General features: G+C 41.4%; 1 protein-coding gene across 2 annotated transcripts; it reads right to left on the bottom strand.

Annotated features, from left to right (window-relative positions):
- Window positions 1-650: 650 nt before the first annotated feature.
- LOC138223322 (neuritin-like) lies at window positions 651-23,297 on the bottom strand. 2 transcript variants are annotated; one of them, XM_069179536.1, is made up of 3 exons: window positions 22,083-23,297; window positions 8,698-8,845; window positions 651-6,114 (listed from the first exon to the last, which is right to left on the bottom strand). In XM_069179536.1, the coding sequence occupies exons 1-3, from the start codon at window positions 22,132-22,134 to the stop codon at window positions 5,883-5,885; spliced, it is 432 nt and encodes a 143-aa protein (XP_069035637.1). In that variant the 5' UTR covers window positions 22,135-23,297; the 3' UTR covers window positions 651-5,882. The 2 variants fall into 2 exon arrangements, with proteins under 2 accessions (XP_069035637.1, XP_069035636.1); XM_069179535.1 differs by having other exon boundaries at window positions 8,698-8,848; window positions 22,083-23,295.
- Between the last annotated feature and the right edge of the window lie 110 nt (window positions 23,298-23,407).

Here is a 23,407-nt window from a genome sequence, read left to right as displayed (position 1 = left end):
CTGAATCATTAATGTCAGGAACCATGAACTGTACTTTGTGGTAAAGGGGTTAGCCTGCAATCAGAAGACAAACAAGGCATATTTCACCGCATCTAAGTACAGTATGGCTGAGGCTGAAGGCACTGGCAGATCAAATATAAACAGCATGGTGTTCATTGGGATTATAAGAAGATGTTGATCCACAATGTTGCATTTAAGCAGGTAAACATATACATAGGATCTATAATCACAGATGCCAGGTTAGACTCTCAGCTTTTAATAATGATGGGACCACTGTTAATAACTAAAGGAAGAAGGTGACAAATTGCATCAGGCTAATTTGTATCTTGCACAGTATAGGGTAGGTTGGCTACTGTTTAACAGTACACTGACTCTAACCTTTCTTATGTGAAAAAGGGTTGAGTGCCTTCTGCATGCAAGTCAAAAGCTGTGAAAGATGCCCTGTAATTCCTTCCACTTTATGACATTAAAAAGCCCTTCTTCTCCTCAACTCCCCCTAGGGACAAACGATTTATTGGGTCCCTTCATGTGATTTTCAGTCCAATGTGAATGTGCTTTAAAATCTCATGGGATATTCAGATTGATAGTGTTCTGGATACTTAGAAAGAAGACACAGAAACTTGCAAACAGGATGCCATCAAGTTTTGTAATAGAAATATTTAATAAATAGATGTCTTCTTTAAAGATTACATTTAAATTTTATTTTACATTCATCAGCAATTCCTCAGGAAACATTGCTGTTGTGTAAGTAATTTCAATAGCAATCAGAACTTGTAGCTTCGCTAGAAAGTGGTGCAGCATCCTTTTTCTGATGTAGCTTTTTCTGCTGCAGGAGTTTTTACCCATTGTTTCTAATTCCAGTGGCCAAAACACAGCATGAGAAACTGGTTGGACATAATTTTAACCATACCCAAGCTATCATCTGATCTCAGAGCATTGTCCAGCACACCTATTCTAATCTCAGAGAGCTAGCCTTGGCTCACTCTTAAGTATTACTTTAGAAGTGATACTTCTTATTGGCCCTGAAAATTCACAGGGATTTTCTTAACAGATTGTGTTGTATGGAATTTTGTATGCATACTGTATATATAGGTTTAAAATATAAAATATAATTAAATGGAAATGTTTATTAAGATATTCTTAAATGTAGAAATATAACATGAAAATATATATTTTTTCATTTTTTCTTTTCTGAATACACTGCATTTTTCTTTGATTTTTTTAGCAGCTGTCAGGGGACATAAAAATCTTTGAAGACTTGGCAGAGAACACACAGAAAAACATTTTCTTAGTGGTCAACTTTTTCCGGAGCTGATTACAGGGACCAGGGGCTGAACTGAGCTGCTGCAGCAGCAGACTTCCTTACATATTATTCCTCACGACCAGCCCTTGGTATTATGACTTATCTGAAGGACAAGGAACAAGGAGGGTAAGACACTTGTGAAGTGGTAGCACAATGAACAGTGAACTGATGGCAGATCTGAGGCTTGAACCATGACCATTTTGATCAAAGGCCATCCCATTCAATGATGAAGAATAGCAGCAAAATCTACTATCGATCAGCATCCAGAATTAAAGAAATTCACTTGTAGTTTGGGAAAGGTGTTCTTTGGGTTTAACCCACAAAGATGCTCAACAGATACTGTAAAATAGCAAGGGGGAGTCAGTGCTAATGACAGTCACTTGCTTGTTTCTCTGAATAGTAACCTGTAACATATGGTTCTCCTTTTAGTGTTCTCTGTAGAAAAATGGGCTTTATTTGAATGTACAGGTGTTTATGGATGAGGCTATGCGATGGCCAGTCTGTTAGTTTATTTTCAGGTCAGGTCCTGCAGGTCATTCCTACAGATCAACTTGCACACTCTGAGCATCTCCCTAGAACATGAGGGCACCCTGTTTCCTTCTGAAGGTCTGCACAGGCCACTGCCAGCTTTACCCATGGAGGGTACTGTGGGTCTCTACTCCAGCCCCGTGTTCCTCAGCTCACCCACACAACAGAAAAAGGACAAGGCACCAGAAAGGACTCTATGTATCTAACACTTTTCAAGACAAAACCATGCATACGTCCACATTAAAAGAAACAACAAAATAATTCTACAAAATAATAACCATAATATCTGGGGAAAAAAGAAAATCTCACTTCTTGGCATTCCACACTTGGGAAGACGAGGGTACTTGGCATTATGATTCACCTATCGGATTCAGTGTTTACAAATGTGAGTTTTTTTTACAATGACTATGGGTACAGTTGCCTGAAGCTGATACTGTACAGTTTCAAACTGGTGATTAGAATTTGCAACAGAAACACTGCACATAACAAGTCTACTGACACATACTGCAGCAATGTCTCCAGGACTGACAGTCCAGATGTTACCTCGGTCACTAATAGTCATGACTTGAAATGTTATTATTATTGCGAGAGTTATCATCTAATTTCAAATGGACCGCTCCATACCTGTATCTTCAGTAGTATGGAAAATGTGGGAAAATGTTCTCATCTAGAAGATCTTTTAGAGGCTAACTTGCATGAGTATCAGATTGAATTTACTATACTGTATATGTAAGAGATAAGCTACATGGAATCCCTACATGAATTTGACATCTTTTAGAAATTAAATAAAGGAAATGTGGAACCGCAAACCTCATTCTGGCTGTTCTTTTAGAGCAATATAAAAAGGGAAAACTTTTTATCAGTGTTCCATTTCACTGTATAGCTTGATATGGAACTGGCAGAAATACCAAATGTGCTGATTAATAAAGCCCTTTATGAACGTGTGCCTGAGGTAAGTTTTGGCTTCTGATATCAGCTGAAATGGGCAGTAAGAACAAATGTGTGGGTAGATATAAAACAGAGCACCATACTGCTAGTTAAACCTTTATCAATATACACAGGAATATAAAATAAAGGTGAAAATCAAGTTTGAATTGGACACGCATCTACTGAATATTTACTTTGATACAATAACCACCTACTTTTGACAAAACCCTTACACATCTAACACCAAAACGCCAAACAACATCTGGTAGCACAGCTAGATCGGCCCGGTCTGTCTCAGGGATCCTCCTTTCTAGTTCTCCAGAACCTTGACTTATGGTTTTCACTTGAGCACCTTTTTAAGTTTTTTAAAGAATGAGTATTGCCAATTGTTTTTTTATGTAAATCTCCAACTGGGGTCACTGCTGCGACTCTCGTATCAGTACAGAGGGGATTAGACTGATCATCGTGCAAGTTTGTTCACACTACAGTCCAACAGCAGGGTTAAACATCAGATGCAGGACTATAAACTGTTGCAGCTTACATTGATATCAGGCCAACCCACTGCTATGAGCAACACTGTCCAGTTCCTTGGCAAATCTCTCTCAGCATCACTTTAAAATGTAGCCCAGATTTAAGGCATCAATCTCTACAGGGCTTCTCAAACTGCAGATCTTCCAGTCCACTTCATTGCATTCCTGTATTGAGACCAAGTACTTATTTCTAGAACTAATTTCAAGCATTTTAATTTAACAACTTTAATGTAACAGTTCAGTTGTTGTTTTGTGTTGGATTTTTTTTTCTTTTGATATTTATGCATTATATTAATATCAGGAAATCAAAGAACAAGAACTAGTAGCAGAATACTGTTCAATCTGTTCTGCCATTGCTGGATTAGTTGATTGTTGATTCCGTATTAAATGTCTAACCAACTCTTGAACAGGCTGCTGATTAAAGATGTTCAGCCACTGGCGGGAATTGAGATGTATGAAACAGTTCCAAAATAAGCTTCACTGAAATAAAAACCAGAAGACATGGGGTTCTCAGAAGACTAAGACTGAGGAATCCCACTTCTACAGAATCACTTTGCATTTTTTCAGTTTGCACCAATTGGTCAGCCTGTAGATCACAGCCTTCTCCCTCCATCCTAATATTTTGAACCCAGGCTTGTATTACTCTAGTGTTCCGAGACCTGTGCTAACCATGCATGTGATCGTTGACCGAGACCCTGCCTATTCCGATTTGTTAAACTAAAACCATGTGACTAAGTCTAGTAGGAACAGTGAATGAAACGTCCACAGCTATTTTCGTCCATTTCCTACAGAAGATCACACTGTGTAGGGGAAGGGAGGTGGCACTGGCTGTAGTCAAACATCAAGAAACAGCAGGTCAATATTTTCTGTTTTTTAAATAGTAAAATGGGGCAAAAAGCAACTATTCAAGAGAACAGAGTCTTCTGGTTTTCTTTTGTGTCAAGTTCTCTTCTCCGTTGAGTCAGCTGTTGTGGCAGTTCCTCAAGATTAATGTGAGCACTGCTTTTAATAAATCAGTGAAGAATGATCAGGTTCTCCAGGACTAGACCCAAGGATTACAGCTGTAGCTGTTCCACTTACAAACATACTTATTGTAAGAGGATGGGTTAACCAACACCTTGACCATGAGTGCCAGTGTAGTGCATATAGCACGCGGTGATCATGTCTGACCAGGATTTGAACCCTGTACCTTGTAAGCATCTTACAGCACCCTAAATTGCAAATAACACTGTAGCAGAGCAGGGGTCTGCCAAATTTAAAAGTAAGAGTCAACATAAGAGACTTCAACACCATTGGGGAGCTTGAGGAGGTGATATCACTGTACTAGTCTCATCTTACTCATGATGAGACCTGTCACGTGTGTCTGCAGTGTTCACAGCCTCAAGCAGCAGCTCCAGCTGAGGTAGTACTCCTTCTGAATACGACTTCTGGGGTCTGCTCCCTTCCCCTCTCCTCTGAATGGTCAACAGGAGAGGGGGAAATACATATATAGGGGTCATCTGTAGAGATTTCGTTCGCATGAAAAACAGTATTAACTGCAAAGCCTGCAACCCAATGTCTTTCAGTGCCCATTGTTTAGAAAAGGACTCTTGGTTTGGCTTCTGTCTTCCATCGCCTTTACCTCCCAGCCATTGTGAACTGATTCCGTTTGGGAACCATCTCCCATGAGTTCAGGGAAAATGATCGTGCACCCACAAAATGTTACTGTTTGAGAACATTAGTATGGTGCCGTTGGCTGCATTTGTAGTCATAACTGGTCATGAGAAGGCTCTGTGTGCACATTCAGAACAGTTGTAGAATACAGGAGGACAGAAAGGAACACACTACAGGCCCCTTTGAGGGGGTCTCACCTCCAGCATAGGGTGGAGACAGGAAAGGGGGAGTTACTATCAGCTACGTTCAGATACAACTGAATATTATGAGCTTTCACAATCCCAAGGAGAATTAAATCTAGGGTCAGAGAAGACTGAACTGCTTACTTCTAACACTTTCACTTTCCCCACAGGTACATGGAAAGTCCTGGTCAGAAACATCTTGGATCTGTGAAGGAACAGGTGAGTGGAATCCCAGCTGATCTCTTCATGTTAATTGGTTGCCAGTTTAGATCTCTGTACGCAAGTGCTGGGTCTTTTTAAAGTGCTAGGGTGCCTATATCGATGGGATATGACTTTTGGAACATTGAACTCTTCAGATTTTCACTCACCAAGGCTATTTGATATGAGGAAGTACAACCATGTACTGTATTTCCTTTTAAACATACAACACGCACACTTCCCCTGGAAAATCTGGATATTTGGTTTCTCTGTACAGGTCCCTCCACTCATAAAAGGGGACAGTATAGAACAGCAGAGAACATGGCTGACTTCTGTGAGGAACGGAGCTGACTGTGAGGTTGTGTAGCTGCTCTTAATGGAAGGATCAAGAAAAAACACAAACTGCAGTAAAACAACATACCACATCACTAGCCATTTTCAAGTTGGAATCCATTCCCCAGATCTACATTCTCCCCCCCCTCATCCCGGCCAGAAATGACACTCAATGGGTCTGAGAAAGGGCCACACGAGGACTGGGGAGTCGCTGTGGCTGTGTGGGGCCTATAGTGGGAGCCAAGCCAGCGCTCCCAGGAGCAGCAGGAGCAGCAGCAGAGGCAGAGTGCATGAGAGCGGGCCCAGCCCTGGGGCTCTGCTGGGGCTGCACAGGTCAAAGAGGCTCCCCTGGAAGCGTATCTTCTTGGAGTCTTCCTTCAGCGTCTCCCAGATACGCCCCACCTCCTCCTGACACTCTGACAAGGCTGTGGTGGCACACAAGTGGAATGCCTCCCAGTGGCTGAGAAGAGAATAGCAATCCATAGTCATCTATTTAGAGCGGAGCACAAAATCAGCAATTAACTTAAGTTGTTGGCCCTGAGATCTTATTCTATTCGTGGACAATCAAAGCTGTTTAACACTGCTGTTATTCCTCATTGCACATTGTTATTATTTCAATGAGAGTATTTTATTTTCTAGAACAACAGTATGCCTGTTAATTGATATTTATTGGGTACAAATCCACAGGGGCTCACTGATCATACTTTTCAAATACATGCCGAGTTTCACTCCTTGGATTGAGAGTTGATTTGATTTCACTTCTAGAAAGAACACTGTGATAAGGTACTATCTCATGCCCCACAGTGTTTGGTACAAGCCAGTAAAAAATAAAGAAATTGTGCACTTACCTGTTAGTTGATTCATATTGTACATTGCAACAGCAGGCCAGGAAAATAAAACATGGAGGAAACAAAGAAAAAAAGGTACTTTTGAATATTTTAGGTTGTTTGTTCACTGCAGCTAGTTCCACTCACCTGCATATAGAGGCAAAACCACTCATACAGAGTCAGAGTCTTGTGGACTGCTTTTTATATCCATCAATAAACTGGTGTTTAACATGAATAAATTACAATATTTGCACAAACAAATTATTAAGAACTTACAAATTACAAAAATAGCTGTGTGGGCATCTATGTCAAAATGGGTGATTTTTTGCGTGTTGCTTTCTAGGCATGTTATGTAAAGGAGTGATGTGCCTTTAAGAGACTTGTGGGCGGAGACAGTGGGCGGAGATTCCCATATAAAAGGCAGGAGCTGAGCTCTGCTGTGGAAAGAGAAGGTGCTCTGGAGTTGAGTCTGATTTCTGGCCCCAGGTGACATGTTCCTTGAAATCAGAGGGCAAAGTTTCAAGATGTGATCTACTTCTAGCAGAACATTTCCATATACAGTATATGTAGAGAGTAATTATGACAAAATTGTACAGCTGCTTTCCAGACCCTTTTGACCTTTGCCACTTACAAAAAAAATGTGTCTTTGGGTTTGTCAGTACCTTTTTTCTGCAATGAGATTTGCATTTTTTAAATGTTTAAGAATTTAGAACTGATTTTACAAATCAAATGAGATTACAGCCAAAGCTGTAGCAGTATAACCAGCCCTAAGGGATTAAATGTTCAAAGGTTAATTTACATTCCAAGCAGTTTACCATCAATGCTCTTTCAGAATTAATTTTTGGTGTGCAGTTTTGTTTTGAATGTTGTGTAATTAATAATAACTTAATAAATTGGGGGTTCTTAATGAGGTTGATTTCTTTAATACATTTCTCTACCAAAAAATGTATACAAATCATGACTTAAAAACAGTGGTCATGAGAAATACATTAATAAAACTTACAGCTGTCGAAATCAGTCTATTCCCTTGTCCATCTTTTTGGCTAAGATTTCTTTTAATGCTCTCTCAACTTTCTTTCCAGATCCAACTCCCAGTTACCTCCCAAACTACAATTCCCATAATCACCTGGCTTCCAATGTGTGCGACTGTGCTCCACTACAGATTCATTGTGTTGGGCAGACTGTGTGTAGTGAATGGAAGTAATGATGAAGGAGCCACCCCAGAATCCATTTTTGTGAAGAATTCAGTGACCAGCACCCCCACTTCTGCACCAGCCTCTTCTAGGGTCCCCCAGCTTCCTCCAGGCCCCCTTATTAGATTCAAGGGGAGAACTACCCTTGGATGAAATATGGATATACTGTTCATACAGTATATAACACACAAAAGCCGTGCAGATTTCATTAGCACAGCATCAAACACATCACTTATCCTACTCTCCACCTCCCAGCTCTCTTCCTTCATTTTATAATACAGGATTTTCTCTCTCAGTGCAGCTTCTCACTCTAATACCGTCTTTAGTATTCCCCTGCACAAACCTTAATTACCTCCTAAATACTCACTCTGTCATTCACCACATTGCCTGGGGCAGACCCAGTGGCCCAACCCACCCCCCGCCCCCATCTCTGCTGAATCCCCCAGTACACCGTCCAATCCTGTCAACCCCGATTCCTGAACGTGAGCTGGCCGTCTTTGCGGTACACCCCTGGGGGGGGGGAAGCCATCTGTTTTTAATACTGTCAGGACTGAACTGCATTCTTTCTGCACTAAGGATGTGTGGGTCAGAACTTTTTCGCTGGATGATCAGCTGACTAAAATAATTATTAATGAAGACATGATACATTTGCTGGTTGATCATCTTCCTGTTTTACCCTTGTCACACACATGGGTGATGCGCACTTGTTTTCTGATCTCAAAGTCGGGGGCTGTCACAATTTCTTTTCACCCGGGGAATTCAATCAGATTGACTAGTGACACCACCAACAGCGGGACAGTTGTGCTAGTTGTATAAACAGCTGCAGCCAGCCACCATGTGTATTCTCTCCTCCTACACTTGACCATCAAGTCCAAAGCCATGCTTGCCGAGCTGGTTACGTATGTAATATTTGGACGGCCCCCAGATTTCAATGAAAGACATTGACCGTGGGTTAATTTCCCACAAAAAGGCATCGGCTTCGTAATGTAAAACCTCACGGCTCACCCACGCCTCTTTCCTCACCTGCAGACGGCCTGCACTCCCCGCTCGCTGTTCTCGTCCTCCTGGTAAGTAGCCATGTTGTCTCCCAGTTTGAGCACGCAGTCAGAGAAACCCTTGTAAATGTTGCCACACTTCACCTCTGCTGACACTCCGGCCACTGCCAGGAACACTGCTGGGAGACGACAGGCTCATCAGCTTGGGGCACACCCACACCCACCCAACCACTCACATACCCACACAGACTCACACACACTCACACACAACCACTCACACACTCACACACACCCAACCACTCACATACCCACACAGACTCACACACACTCACACACAACCACTCACACCCACACCCACCCAACCACTCACATACCCACACAGACTCACACACACTCACACACAACCACTCACACACACCCAACCACTCACACTCTCACACCCACACCCACCCAACCACTCACATACCCACACAGACTCACACACACTCACACACAACCACTCACACTCTCACACCCACACCCACCCAACCACTCACATACCCACACAGACTCACACACACTCACACTCTCACACTCTCAAACACCCAACCAACCTCTCACACACTCAAATACTCACACACCAAAATGCACACACATACCCTCACTTTCCAATTCATACTGTAGACAGGGAGCTGCACAGATGCTCTAAGAACACACACATAGAGAGTAAAGATATGTTGTTAAACCTTGAGAGACAAAGAGTATAAACGCACACAAATTGATTCAAATGCAAACATAGAGTAGTAGTAATATTGCTAAACAGCTTTTACATAAGTTACAATGACTAACTGAAGAAATAAAATGTATTATTGGAAGTCAAAGATAATTAACAAACATGGCATGGATCACAGTTCTTTAGACCACAGGTCTACAGTTCCTGGGTAAGGGCATGGAACAGGATACTCCTGTACGGACCAGAACCCGTCTCACTGTCCCTTGCTTTCCTTCAGGAGCCACAAAGATTGCACAACTGGTTGTACTTCTCCTAAAAATCCTCCAGGGCCGCTGAGATATGCTGTAGGTACTTTGCACAAGTATGTCCTCATTTAGAATACTGATTATTGTTTTGCTGCTCTGGAATCAGTTCAGACAAGTGTCACGGTACACACCCAGACTCAAAAGAACTGATCTGACAAGCTAAGAGGACAAAATCTTTTTTAATCTTGAATTGGGTTATCAGTAAGAAGACCTAATTCAAGTATTCAGAATCCTTAAATGACTTGACACTGTTAGTCTTGGGGACACTTTCAGAAACAACATGAAGGGTAAGTAAGGGGAAGGAGATAAAGAGAACGGAAGGCATTTCTTTACACAAAGGGCAGTGGGAGTCTGGGACAAGATACCAGCCTTGCCCTCAAAGCGAATATCATCACCTCTCTCTCGAAAAGTCTGGATCATGGACCTTGAAATGGACGAGCAGTTGCCAACTTTGTGACGTTTTTATGAAGCATTGCTAAGTGGATGGTATTACATGCAAATAAAAGATGTCTGACAGAGAGACTCTGCACTCTGATGGATGGTTCACAAGCTTCTTGTCAAAATGTAGGTCAGCTCCCACCCTGTTGCTGACACAGAGATTTAATGAAATCCCAGATCATTCATCCATCCATATCTGCTTTCTTAACAAATAGCAACGAGATACTTCAAAGTAAGTTTTATTTTTTGCAAGCAGTACAGCCCTTTTATGGCTGTTTAAACAAGAAGAGAGCCTGTGGCTGGCTGGAATGAAACAGCTGTAAATAATGCAAAGGCCCATCGGAGCACTGTGTCCACACACCATTCCCCAGTCCCACAGCTTTCAGCAGCCTGAGCAGAGAGCCCCGTCCGTGGAGCCCAGGAGAGGGAAACTACAGCCAGCGCAATCAGCAGTTTAGAGAATTACACAGGGCTTAAGGTATGTCTGATAGCCCAGTCACCAATATGACAGTCTGCTGCAATCTAGAAAACCAGTGAGCCTACTGAGCTTCCCATCTCATTCAGAGTAAAAAACAACGTGTTTCAATAGAGAACAAATCCCCACAGCATCAGTTTCAGGTCCATTTTATACAGTAAGTATCAGTTTTCTGAATGAACATCTGAGTCAGGGCCTGTGTGATAAACGAAGGTGAACAATTCCGTTCTGCCTTGTTACAGTACGCTCTTCATTGTACTTGGTGTTATCTTCGTGCCGAGCATGCTTATTGAAAATGGCTGGGATATGCATTTGCTTAAACTAAAATTATTTAAATACATCGTTTCCTCATAAGGAGAAGAACACATCCTAGAGGTTACATGGTCAGTTAAACAACACACGTTAGTAGTTTCCTCTTGGTTTTCACCTTATGTGCTCTATATGTGTAAGAGTGTTTCACAAAAGCAAGTTAACACATGGAACTTAAGATCATAATTCAATATCATCACATCGCTTTCAATAACCCTCATCCAATTCTGCGCCATGGTGGCCCGAAGTCTTTCCTGGGAAGCATTGGGCACAAGGGCACAAGGCAGGATACATCCTGGATGGGATGCCAGTCCATCACAGGGCAAACACAGACACAAACACACACACTCACAACAGGACCAATTTTACAAAAGCCATTTAACCTACCCGCATCTCTTTGGACTGTGGCAGGGAACTCAAACAAACACAGGGAGAACATACTGTATAAACTCTGCACCCCGAGAGTTGAACCACTGTGGCACCCTATTTATTGATATTATTTCCCTTGTTCAATAATGTCCGCATTAAATAATTAAGGAATTTAGTAAAGTGTTTTATACAACTAGGGCCTGGTTTAATGATGGGAATAATGTGGTAACACATCACCTCAGCTCTTTCAGAAACAACATGAAACACATAACCCCACACATCCACTGTGTAAGTATTAGAGGAGCACAATTATTCATAATGGTTCCCTACAAGCAAAACATCCAAAAACTAAGAGCAGAACTCCCGATGTGAATTTTTTGTTGTGCTACTGTATAGATTTTACATATGTTGTTTATCATGCTGAGTGGTGTTGAAAGAGGTACACAGTATGATGGTGGTTTTTATCATCCTTCATGTAGTGTTATCAGTGCTTTAAGACGATATTCATTTTTCTATAGAGTTGGTCTTAATTCCTACAATTTATTGTACTACAAACTTTATTACAATGCCATCTTCCTTTTACTAAAAAAAGGGTTTTTGTTTCTAACCAAAATGGCTTTTGGATTATTTTAATAAATGGCACCCCGATTATGGAGTTAATTTCATTTTTATTTTTTTCAGGAAAAGAAAGATCTTCCTCTGAAGTGTGAATCCCAGCTTCTCCTTGGTTTCCACAGTAACATTACCGTGAATGCTGCAGCAGAAATTAAAAACAGAAGAAGCAGGCAGACACTAGGAACAACCAGGCAGGAGAGAGGAATAATCACTCCAGCTCTTTACAGCAACAATATTCAAACCCAGTGGTTCTGGTTTCCTTTGTAGGCAAATCATTTACATAAATCAGGTCCACGAGGCCCTGCAAGGTCTCAGGAGGAGTTGAAAATGCCAGCCCACCAGCAGTCTGGGGCAGTTCCACTCTTGAGCAGATGCATTTCAATATACTTTATTTAATTAATTAATCTGGGCTCTAAGCAGACATCACAGGAAAAAAAAACATTGTAATGTGCAAATGATATACAAAATCAGAAACACAAGGCAGGGAATTTAAAGAGAAAACATGATAATCCTGTGCTTATTTGAGGGGGAGAAGAGTACTCCATACTCTAAAAATGATTTACAGACTTGAATAAGGCACTTTCAAAGCAATACTGCTGTATTCAATTAATATTCACTTCCTGTAACACTTCCTATCCACAATTTCTCATGACAGACCCTCAGCCTCTCAACTCTTTTGAAGGAAAATGCCACTTGCTTTTGGGAACGCAGAGGAACAGGCAGGAGCTGGAGCTCAAACAATAAGCCTTCTGGACACAATCTCTCCATTTTCAAATCCAGAACAGAGTGAAATGATTTAAGAGTTTTTAGGACATTGGCCCTATTCTCTTAATCCCATTCCTTGCAGGTATTTTCGCTGCCTTCCCCTGATAATTCATCACCTCATTACTCTAGTCTCGGTTTTGTCATTTGTTATATGCAAATGAGCCTCTCTCTCAGGAAACCTCTTGGAACATTTCCTGCAAAGTGTGGCGAATGTGAGTTACTGCCTGGCAATCCTTCCCTTCAGAGAGAACATCCCTATTCCATCCCAGCAGCAGAGAGAGGACAGAACGAGTGGATGTCAACTTCTCCGTTCTTAAGACACGTTCCAAGAGGCATGTCAAGAAAATGTCCAGCAGTTGTACCAGCAAAATGAGAGGATAAATAAATAGAGAAATTAGATATAAGAGGTGATGTTTGATCTACAAGGAGTCGGTTATCAGGTGTTGCTGGACAATCAGATCAGATGTCTTTCAGGGGCAGGGTGATTTCAGAGTGGTGCTCAGCACTTACTCATAGCGGTTTACAACATTTTTTACCTACAGTCTCCTTAAGGAGGAAGGAGCAGTTTGGGCTTTAGAAGCTAATTGATTTAAGGTCAAATGAGTCCAATCACCTGATCTTGACGACTAATTCTTTCCAACCCTTTCTTTCTAAGCTCTGGTAGCATACCTGAGTAGCTTGTTCCAGGCTCCCACAGACTTATGTGAAAATCTCTTCTAAAAATAACAGACTGCTTTCCTTTCCAGAATTTAATCAGTTTAATTTTCTCAAGACACACACAAGTGACAGACAATACAGATAAATTATTCCTGCAGAGAAGCTGCTGTCCCATTTTTGTATCTCTCAAGAAGGCAGATATTCTGTGGAAAAGTGGGGTGTATTTAACAGTTTGGCTTAAGCGGCATTTACATTCTCCCCACTGTAATCTCACACAAGTGTTTCAGGACATCGCTAACAATTCTACTGAGAACATCAAGTGTCTATGAATGTGAGCAGTTCTGTTTGAAATTGAAAATGCTGTTTATTGTTGAACTCAACCCCAGTGATGTGTCAGTCAGTGCCATCTGGAGTGGACAGTACACACAGAAAACAAGGTTAAAATCCAGCACAATCACAGTGACCACTATGTAATAGAAGACATTCAAGTTGGTAGCTGTGCCAGCACGCATAGGCTGTAAAGGAACAGGTAAAGATTTAATTTCCTTTCAGCATGGAATAAAGGAGACAATACTTCAGCTATGGGGCCTTGACACCTGAAAAAGGCTCAACAGCCGAAATGTTGTCTCTTTTCTTTTCCTTTTAGCATGAAATAAAGCTTTACCTCTTACTATGTGGGTAGTGTTGACTCTAAATTGCCAGATACTAAATCCCCACCTACCTACTGTGGATAGCTGAGCCCTATTCAGTCCTTCTGAATTGCTGTCATAGGACAGCTCAAAACATGTACTGTAGCTAGCTTAGGTACCTAAGTTTGGTACCTTATTCAGCCCTCCAAACACAATACATTAACCATTCCAATACTACTGTAGGTCCAGGAGAAAAATGTGCCTTGCATCAAACATATCCACAACTACACTGTTTCTACCCAGACAGAACTCTTTTCTAAGTTTTTACCGGGATTTTCAGAAATCGGCTAGGAGAATGTTTTTAACAGGACAAAGCAGAAAAGGCTTTTGAGAATCACCTTGCAAGTGCACAGTACCATGAATAGCAGAGATGAGTCAGAAGCAGGTACACTGTGATCTCAAAATTAATTTAGGGCTGCTCTTACACACGCTGTTACTGACAAAAGATAGAGGAATGACATACCTAATTGCGAATCATCATTCAGCAAAAGTGAAACTGAACCAGTTTGGGTAGAGCTTGGGTAGCTCCAGAAACCAACACCAGTACTTTTTCCAATCAGATTTCACACTGCAGCTTTTAAATTTGTCAGTCTTGTGTTGTGATAGCAATGGGAATGTACAACTATAGCCAATAGACAGTTTAGGTCTATGTATAGTATAGACAGTTTATAGCCCCCTGTCATTATCGCTTCAGTTATATCCCAATATATTTACTATTCAGCGTGCAACTCTTCTGCGACTTTCCAAATTTTTTGCCATTTTGCCATTAGAACAATGCTTTCTAAATGCCTTGTAGTATAAATACTGAGCAGTCACCAAACACACACATCTTTATTTACAGAACCAACTGAGTAAGCCCACCATCTAGTTTTTCTGTAGCCCAAATTAGCATAACACATCAGGCAGCAAAAATGACTGCCGTGCCGCGGCACACTGCTAATCCCCGCACTCTTCATCATGGTACCGCTAAAGGGGTTGTGAAGCCCCCTGACGTTTCACCACACAGAGAGGAGGAACTGCTGATGAAAAGGTCAGCATCTGCTCGAGTCCTCACCCCGAGGAATGCACCACAGAATTTCTGAAATTCATGCCGAGATGCCGTCCGCCGCTCTCCGATTATCGTTTCCTGTCCTGTACCTTTACTCTGGCTTTCTGAATAGTTTCGCTGTGTCATGTTTTAAAATGGTGGCGCAATGGTTAGCGTTGCTGCCTCGCACTGCTGGGGCTCTAGCTTCAGTTCCTGGGGTGCTAAATGTAAGGCGTTTGTATGTTCTAATGGATGGACTAGCGTCCCATCCAGGGTGTATCCTGCTGTGCGCCCAGTGCTTGCTGGGATAGGCTCTGGCTCCCCTGCGACCCTGTATTGGAAAATGGATGGATATGAACAGTCAAGGTGACATGAATGTTAGCATTCCTGCTTGATATCTCTTGAGTCGTGGGCTCAGAGTGGAGTGAGGCACCAAACTGAACCCAGGGCCCCAGCACTAGTGCTAACCACTGCGCCAATGTGCAACCCTGCAACAGAAAAAATCAAATTATGTTCTAGCACTGCGATGGCAGAAAACTGTGATCTAGAGCTTCCATATTTTGCACTAATGTAGGACCTAACATGAATTCATTATATAGACTGTGCTTTACTCAAGACATTATTGCTCAGTGGTACTTTTTCTCAGTCTCTCCCAGTTGCCTTATCTTTCCATCCTTTTGTATTATTTTTATAAATGCTTTTTGTATTGTTTTCATTAACTCAAATGAACAATGATTTGTGGACTTTCAAAGGTGATTGAAACATACATGCTTTGTGTTTCACATTTTCAGACAGACTGTGAAAGACTGGGGAAAAAATCACACACATTTGTACCAATGGATAAATAACTGTGTCTACATCCACCTTCTTACAAAATTAAAAAGCCATTGAGTTTATATAAAATAACTTTTGTTAAATTGTGGAGTCCTCACGCCATTTTCAGGTGTGAAAATGGTCACAAGTTACTAACCCTTAAATTTACTTTTAACAAGTCCATATGACTTTTGAGATATTTTCTCAAAGTTTGTTTCAACATTCATAGCAATACATGCAACACACAAATCGCGAGGTTCCTAAATTGTAAATTTGTACTTCTTGTGTTGATCACTATCTTCTGTCCTAAAAGCTGAAAAACTGGAATGCTGAGGTGCCATTCCAGTGGATTAAATCACACAATTTAAGGACAGAGCCTATCCCAGGACAGGGAGCCAGCAGCCATATCACCCTGCAACTCGCAACTGGCAACCCACTGAAACTAAGCAGGTGTGAGCCTGGTCAGTACCTGGATGGGAGACCTCCTGGGAAAAACTAAGGTTGCTGCTGGAAGAGGTGTTAGTGGGGCCAGCAGGGGGTGCTCATCCTGTGGTCCATGTGGGTCCTAATGCCCCAGTATAGAGATGGGAACACTATACTGTAAACAGGTGCTGTCTTTCGGATGAGATGTAAATCTGAGGTCCTGACTCTCTGTGGTCATTTCTTGAAAAGAGTAGGGGTGTCTTAGCTAAATTTCCCTTACCCATCTATAAATTGGCTTCATTACTCTCTGCTCTCCTCCCCACTAATAGCTGATGTGTGGTGAGTGTTCTGGCGCACTATGGCTGCCGTCGCATCACCCAGGTGGATGCTGCACATTGGTGGTGGTGGAGGGGAGTCCCCATTACCTGTAAAGTGCTTTGAGTGGAGTGTCCAGAAAAAGCGCTATAGAAGTGTAAGCAATAATAATTATTATTAGTATTATTATTATTATTATTATTATTATTTCCTGGCTGTGGTGAGGAACTAATGTTTTGAAGAAAGTATTTACAGCCCTTCCAATAGTAGTGACACTTTTGGTGTAACAGCAGTACATGTACTGTATATGGGACCTAAAGAACTGTGGGATTGTCCAAGCTCAGAGAAACCAGTTCATTACATTTTGTGTTACCTTTTATAGAGTTCTTTAGAAACCCAAAGCAACTTTATCAAACAGTAATTTGAGAAGAACTATCTGTATGAATCCCCTACATTATCTTCAAACAGCAATGAATCATGGCCTGACCAGCTTTATCAGTTTCCCATGAAACCACAGGTTCTATGCAAATAAAGGCCTCCAATCCCACAGTCTTTGGTTCTCATTACTGACCACTAGCAAAGGTACATTACTGAACACATGCAGTAGAAATACCAGTGACAACCAAAAACATGTACTGTATTGTGAAAGTGAAGACCATATGTATTTACAGTACATGTTACAATAACAGGTAATTCAACAATAACCCATCCATCCATCCATTTTCTAATTTTCCACTTCCAATACAGGTACGCAGGGGAGCCAGAGCCTATCCCAGCAAGCAACAGGCACAAGGCTGGGTACACCCTGGACAGGACACCAGAACCTCACAGCGCACACGCAGACATGCGCACACCAGGGTCAATTTTCCCAGAAGCCAATGAATCTCTCAGTACATCTTTGGCTTGAGGGAGGAAATCGGAGCACCCGAAGGAAACCCACACAAACAGAGGGAGAACACCCAAACTCCACGCAGATAGCACCCAGAAACTGAACCCCGAGCTCCAGTACTGGGAGGCAGCAATACTAAGCACTGGGCCACTGAACTACCCGTTTAACAACGATGAAATCCCTATAAGGACTAACCAACTGACACAGCAATTGTAGTTAGAGTAGTCTGTCTTTGAATCATTGATTTAAGCGCTCTTATCTTTATTCTTATTATTATCTAGCTGAATGTTTACCCGAATAATACCCAACATCAGTAACGTGTCAGACAGGTCTATCTCTTGGTTGTCGGGGATGAATAACTCACTGAATGATTGGTGGCCCAGCTGTCAAAGAGTACACCCTGGGGTTTAATCACGCCTGTTCTACACCAGCTGGTACCAGAGCTACCGTGACCCGGCCGCTCTCCGGGGACTGCGCTCGGAACCTCCCGCCGTGCAAGTTTACTCCAAAGGCGGTGCGTGTCTTATCTGCCCTTAGTTGGATTTTATGTTTTTTAAATGTACTTGCCACAACACGGAGTGAACAGCATTCGTTGAAGTATAGTCTCTTTTCGTCCAGGCACCTCTTAATCGTTTTCACAATGCTTACAGTATGGACATTTTCATTAAAAGAAATCCAACAATGACATTTTGATTACATGATGTTGCGTGTTAAACTACACGATTTCCTTCCAATAATCACATTTTATGTGTCTATATGTAAAATCACTAGTCGCATTGGTGTTATTTACATTGGATTCATTTAGTATTTTTGACGAAACGTGTAATTTAACCAAAACCTGTTTACAAAGAATCTTGAGCTCTGTCATCGAGCAAACAGCAATTTATACAGTAACCAGTCATTTGCGCCTGAAGATATCTAGTGATTTTGTTAAAACAGACTTGCCCGCTGTGCTGAAGTTCAGTACTCAGAGCTTTTAAATACACATTTTATTTTACCGGTCTTAGAGGAATTCAAACGAAACGTGGGATGTAATAGTCCGTTCGATTTGTTTCACTGAAAAGAATAGTGAAGTCACTGTTAATTGGATGCTTTATATGGGCATTTATAGACTTCGGAACAAATAACACCGAATATATGAGGATAGTTTAAGTACGAACACTACAAGAAAATAAATATTGCCTTTCGTATTCCTGCGCTTCAAATATATTGATGCAGGCCGTTTTGTATAAATGTTTAATACCCGTTTCACATTGCAACATAACGAATGGTTCATGTTTCTAAAAAAACGTAGTTAATGACATTTTAATCGACAAGTGGAGAGTCCCATTAAAACGTCAATGTAGCACACAGCCCGATTAAATATACGACGTGGAAGGAAAAAGTATTCTAAATCAATCACACAACAGTCTCATATGGACTTGATAAAATATGTATAATTATGATTTTATTAGATCTTTAGGAAGAATATTACAGTATGTCTTCGTTTATCTCTCGTTTAATTAAATAGATCTACAGTATATACAGAGAGACAATGCACTTTAATGCTTATTAATTCATTTATAATATATCGATAGCAAATCGTGGTCTTTTCAATTAAAATTGCAATGAGTATTGTTATTATTGCTAGAATAACACGGGGGAAGCATTTTAGTGTCAATTTAATTCCAGACAAAGGCGAATAAAGGCAATGCATGCAACCTGTATTAACATTTAATTCGGAACTGTAGTCTTCCCTAGATTATTAAGATTTATAATGGACTCAACATTCATTATGTTATTTAACGTGTTCAACTAACGTGTCTGCGATCACCCCTGACGTAAAGAAGCTTATTACACAATTAAAACGGCTCATCCGACTGATGGCACAACACTTTCGATTCACCCTCAGTAAAAAAACTGCAACGACAGAGAGGAAAATACTCTCCGGGTATCATTTGTAAAACAGTTAGAATTGACACAGCCGAGAGGAAACAACGTGAAACCAAGAGTTAAGAGTTAAGAAATTGCCTGTGCTGAAAACCACACGGAGCGGTCCTGGTTGTGCGGAATTAAACAGGAGCAGGTGTGGAGAAGCTAATATTGTCACTAATTTGACACAGACAATTCCTGTGGGAATGAAGATAGCAGGAAGAACAACTAATAGCGATCAAACGCAGAAAATCTTGCTTCCGTGCCCTGTGTACTAGCTCCCGACAAATCATCCAAATCTGAGCCGTGCGAGTCACACACTTATTAGCGAGGCTTTTAAACAACAGGAACCGAGCGGCAGGCTGGGCGCCAGACAGAACACGCACTGCTTGGTTAGGGCTTATTAAAGCACAGCGCTTACAACCACTCTGACATAAGGGCACCAGAATAGCCAACGAGCGCTGCTTTGCAAACGGGCCTAATTGACCCATTGGTGGATTGTGAACCATACATAAAAACCGCGACAGATGGCACACAGCACCTAGGATGCCAAAGAAAACGCAACTCCTCCAATCCCTTCTTTCGCTTCAGGCACGCCTCACGGATTCATGGAGTCAGTCTGATTTACACCGACGACGAACACGCTTCGACCGTTTCCGCTGGCTGCGAATCACACCCTTTAGTACAGCGCACTCTGCACAATAAATAATACAGATTGGCACAAACGGAAGAAGCATGTAATGCGATTTTCACAAACCACTAGAACTTTAGCGTCTAAATTAAGTTACCAAGAGACTCTAAAAAAATAGGCCGCTTCATAATTCTGCAAAGGTTCCCGATTCACATCAACACGGGTTTTTTTCACAAATAGTGAAAAAACTGAATGTCTGTTCCAGAAGCTCCCTTTCTTTTCTCATAACTTATAGCGTAAGGCACCTGAGCATTTTAAAACGGAAACAATTTAATTGCACTGTAAGTATGGCGAGTGCTATGAAACCCTGGAATTATTTAGGCGGATAAAGAAGATGTAAAAATGCTAATTGGTTTAGGTTGAGAGGTCATTCTTGTTTTAGCACGCTGTGTCGATTTTAAGGAACATCCTCTCTTCAAAAACGTTGATTAACAGATGGTCAATCAGATGGAAATTGATTACAAAAGTCGAACGCACGCCCCGATTTTCAATCCTGTAGAAATGGAAATTCTAAAGCTCTTTCTAATCAGAGCATGCTTTCGTTTGTTAACCAATAAATATGTTGTCTAAGAGAGGAAAACAATTAAGTTATAAGATTAAGAGCACAGAGTTGCCTGGTTCATGCGGAATTACCAATTAATCGGTGCTACAAAATCACTATTACCACAAGGAGCTTTCTCCTCAATACCACCATACTTTTGATACAGTATGTTTCTGGTCTGGTTCTCACTTGAACCCCAAACATGCATTGATTTTATTATGTTTTATTTCATTACACGTATTCGATCCGTTTTGAGCCATTGTATTAATTCTTCCAATCTAGCCCAAAAACGGGACTTCAGAGTCGAACATTTCTTCGTGACTTTGAGAAGAAAGTGATTTGACCAGGCAGATCCCAAGTTAAACCCGTGCGCTAACACCACACGCGGGCTTCTCGGACCTAGAGAGATTGCTTAACAATATGCGGCAATTAACGTGAAAAACATGCTATTCAGGCGTAGTTTATACAAAGATTTAACACAAAATAACACATACAATTTGAGTTCCAATCTGTAATTCTATGTACGCATTCTTTTGCGTTACATTAATTTTTTCCCCCCAATTTGAACGAAGAAATTTTAATGTACATCACCGAAAGGTTGAATATGACCCAAGTTTAAACTAGTTAGGACAGTGTTAAAACACTACTTACGGAAAGTGTTAACAGGGAACAGTGGCTGAATTTGTGATAGTTTACTTAATTTGTGATTGCGAAAACACTGCTTTTAAAAGGACACGAAATGAAAATGATGAATAAATATTCAAGATAGAATTTTCGCTTGAGATTTTTAATATTGAATAAAATAAATAATGCTTCCCTTTCCCAACAATTCCAACAGGCCGTCTCCGTAATTTAATTTTTTAACACCACGGGCCGGTAATTGAAAGATTTAGAGCAAAGGCCAGCAAATTTATGCAGATACGAAAGGTTGATTATATGAAAAGCACACACCTTAGACTGCTAAAGGCAGCAGAGGATTTTTCGATTTCGGACTCTCTTGCTGAAACAAAAAGGCGCTTGAGAACGAGGCTTTAACAATTAATGGAATTCGTTTCATCACGATATACACCCCAGTAAACCGTGAATTATTTAATGCCGAAAGAGTCATCGAAAGACCGATGTTTGATATGGGCCTTGCATTGATTTTTTTTCTATCAAATGACGAATTACACGAAGACGCACGGATTCCTTTAAAGACAGTGCTGCATAGACAGCCTGTATTTCTGCCTCGACGCTGGCTCCCGCCCCTCATACTGCCTCTCCAGGAGTCACTTTTAAAGGATATCATAAATATTTAATATTCTGCCATTAATAAAAAAAAAATCATAGTACTCGAATGTTCTCTCCGGAAAATCTAAGAACAACAAAACTCTCATTTCCCCTCCATATAAAGATTCCTACTGTAGTATATATAATTTTGAAACACAAAGCAGTGTTTTGTTTTTTTAGCGCAGTAAACTTGCTCTTACCTAATGCAAGGACTGCACTTAATGATGAAGTCTCCGGCGTCGTCTGTCCCATATCCTTTCTTATTACCGTTATTTAAATCCAACTCGCGGTGCACAGCTCCATCTCGGAAAATGTAACAAAACCGAACATACTTAAAGATTTTAAAAAAAAAACAATTAAGCGGAACTACCGATAAGCGAGTTTAAAAAGAAAACCCTTCGACCATTCGCAGGTGAGTGACAGAAGTGAGTTGCAGGGAACTTGTCTCCAAAGACTGAAAACGGACCGCAAGACTTTGCTCCATTCTGTTTTCAAGGGAAACCCTGAATCTTTCCTGTCTTTGCGCACTCTCTGCGCTGCAGCAGTTTAAGTGTCTCTTTCCCTCGGTGAAAATTTACGCACTTCGCTGTCCTTCCTGGAGTATTCCAACGCCTGCCACGCGTTATTCTTGTTCATCTGTAGCCAATGCTGCAGCTTTAGGAATTACACACGCTTTTGTCCCTCCACCGCCTGACACCAGGCTTTTCCCATTTCCCCCTTACATTTTAAGTTGAAAACAACAGAAGGATTAAATACAACACGTAAAAACCATGTAAATTCGCTAAGTCAATTAACGCGCCTCTTTGTTATAGCCTAATAGGCTTTTATTGTTCTTTAAAAGTCAATTTTTAAGAGCGATGTTTGCATGTCAAGGTTACTGGTATGAGTAGCTCTCCGCTGAAATCCTAAATCCTCGTGACGTCCTCGTATTTTTTGTGCAGTGCTGCAATTTCCAGCGTTGTCACCGCCCGGGAGGTTAATTTTGTCTCTTTTTTTATCTCGCTTTTGAGTGAACTGACGGCGTGAGTGTGAAGAGTCAGGGTTACTCTCGCTGTGGGTTCTCTCCCCCCTCCTTCCCCGTCCGTCTCTCGACTTCCCTCCCTGTCGGACTCCGGAGATTGATCCCTTTGAGTAGATTTTAATAATTTATCTCATCCTTCTGCCACAGCAAATGCTGCAGAGGTCTGAGACGGCTACTGACTCAGCCCTCCTTCTCTCCTCACCTACCCACTCCTGTCCTGTCTTCGCAACAAGGAGCTCTCCTTTGCCTCACAGCCCCGTTACACAGGGCGGTTGCCCCGCTTCTGGTTCACTACGCGCTTAACACAGGGGCCGGCCGCCGAAAGCGGAGGCGGTCAGTTTTGAGCCCTGGCGCTAAGTCACCACCTCCGGTCTCTCCCACCTTAATTGAAATGTAAGAGGTGGCAGAACGGAACGTTCACCCGCTGAACTCGTGTTGCTGCTTATTGAAGCCGCTTTAACACAATGGCATGTTTTAGATCACATACACAACGAGACAGCTAAG

The sequence above is a fragment of the Lepisosteus oculatus genome, chromosome 16 (assembly GCF_040954835.1).
Source record: "Lepisosteus oculatus isolate fLepOcu1 chromosome 16, fLepOcu1.hap2, whole genome shotgun sequence".
Classification (NCBI taxonomy): domain Eukaryota; kingdom Metazoa; phylum Chordata; class Actinopteri; order Semionotiformes; family Lepisosteidae; genus Lepisosteus; species Lepisosteus oculatus.
Note: the sequence above shows the minus strand (reverse complement) of the source record. Positions and strands in the feature narration are given on the sequence as shown.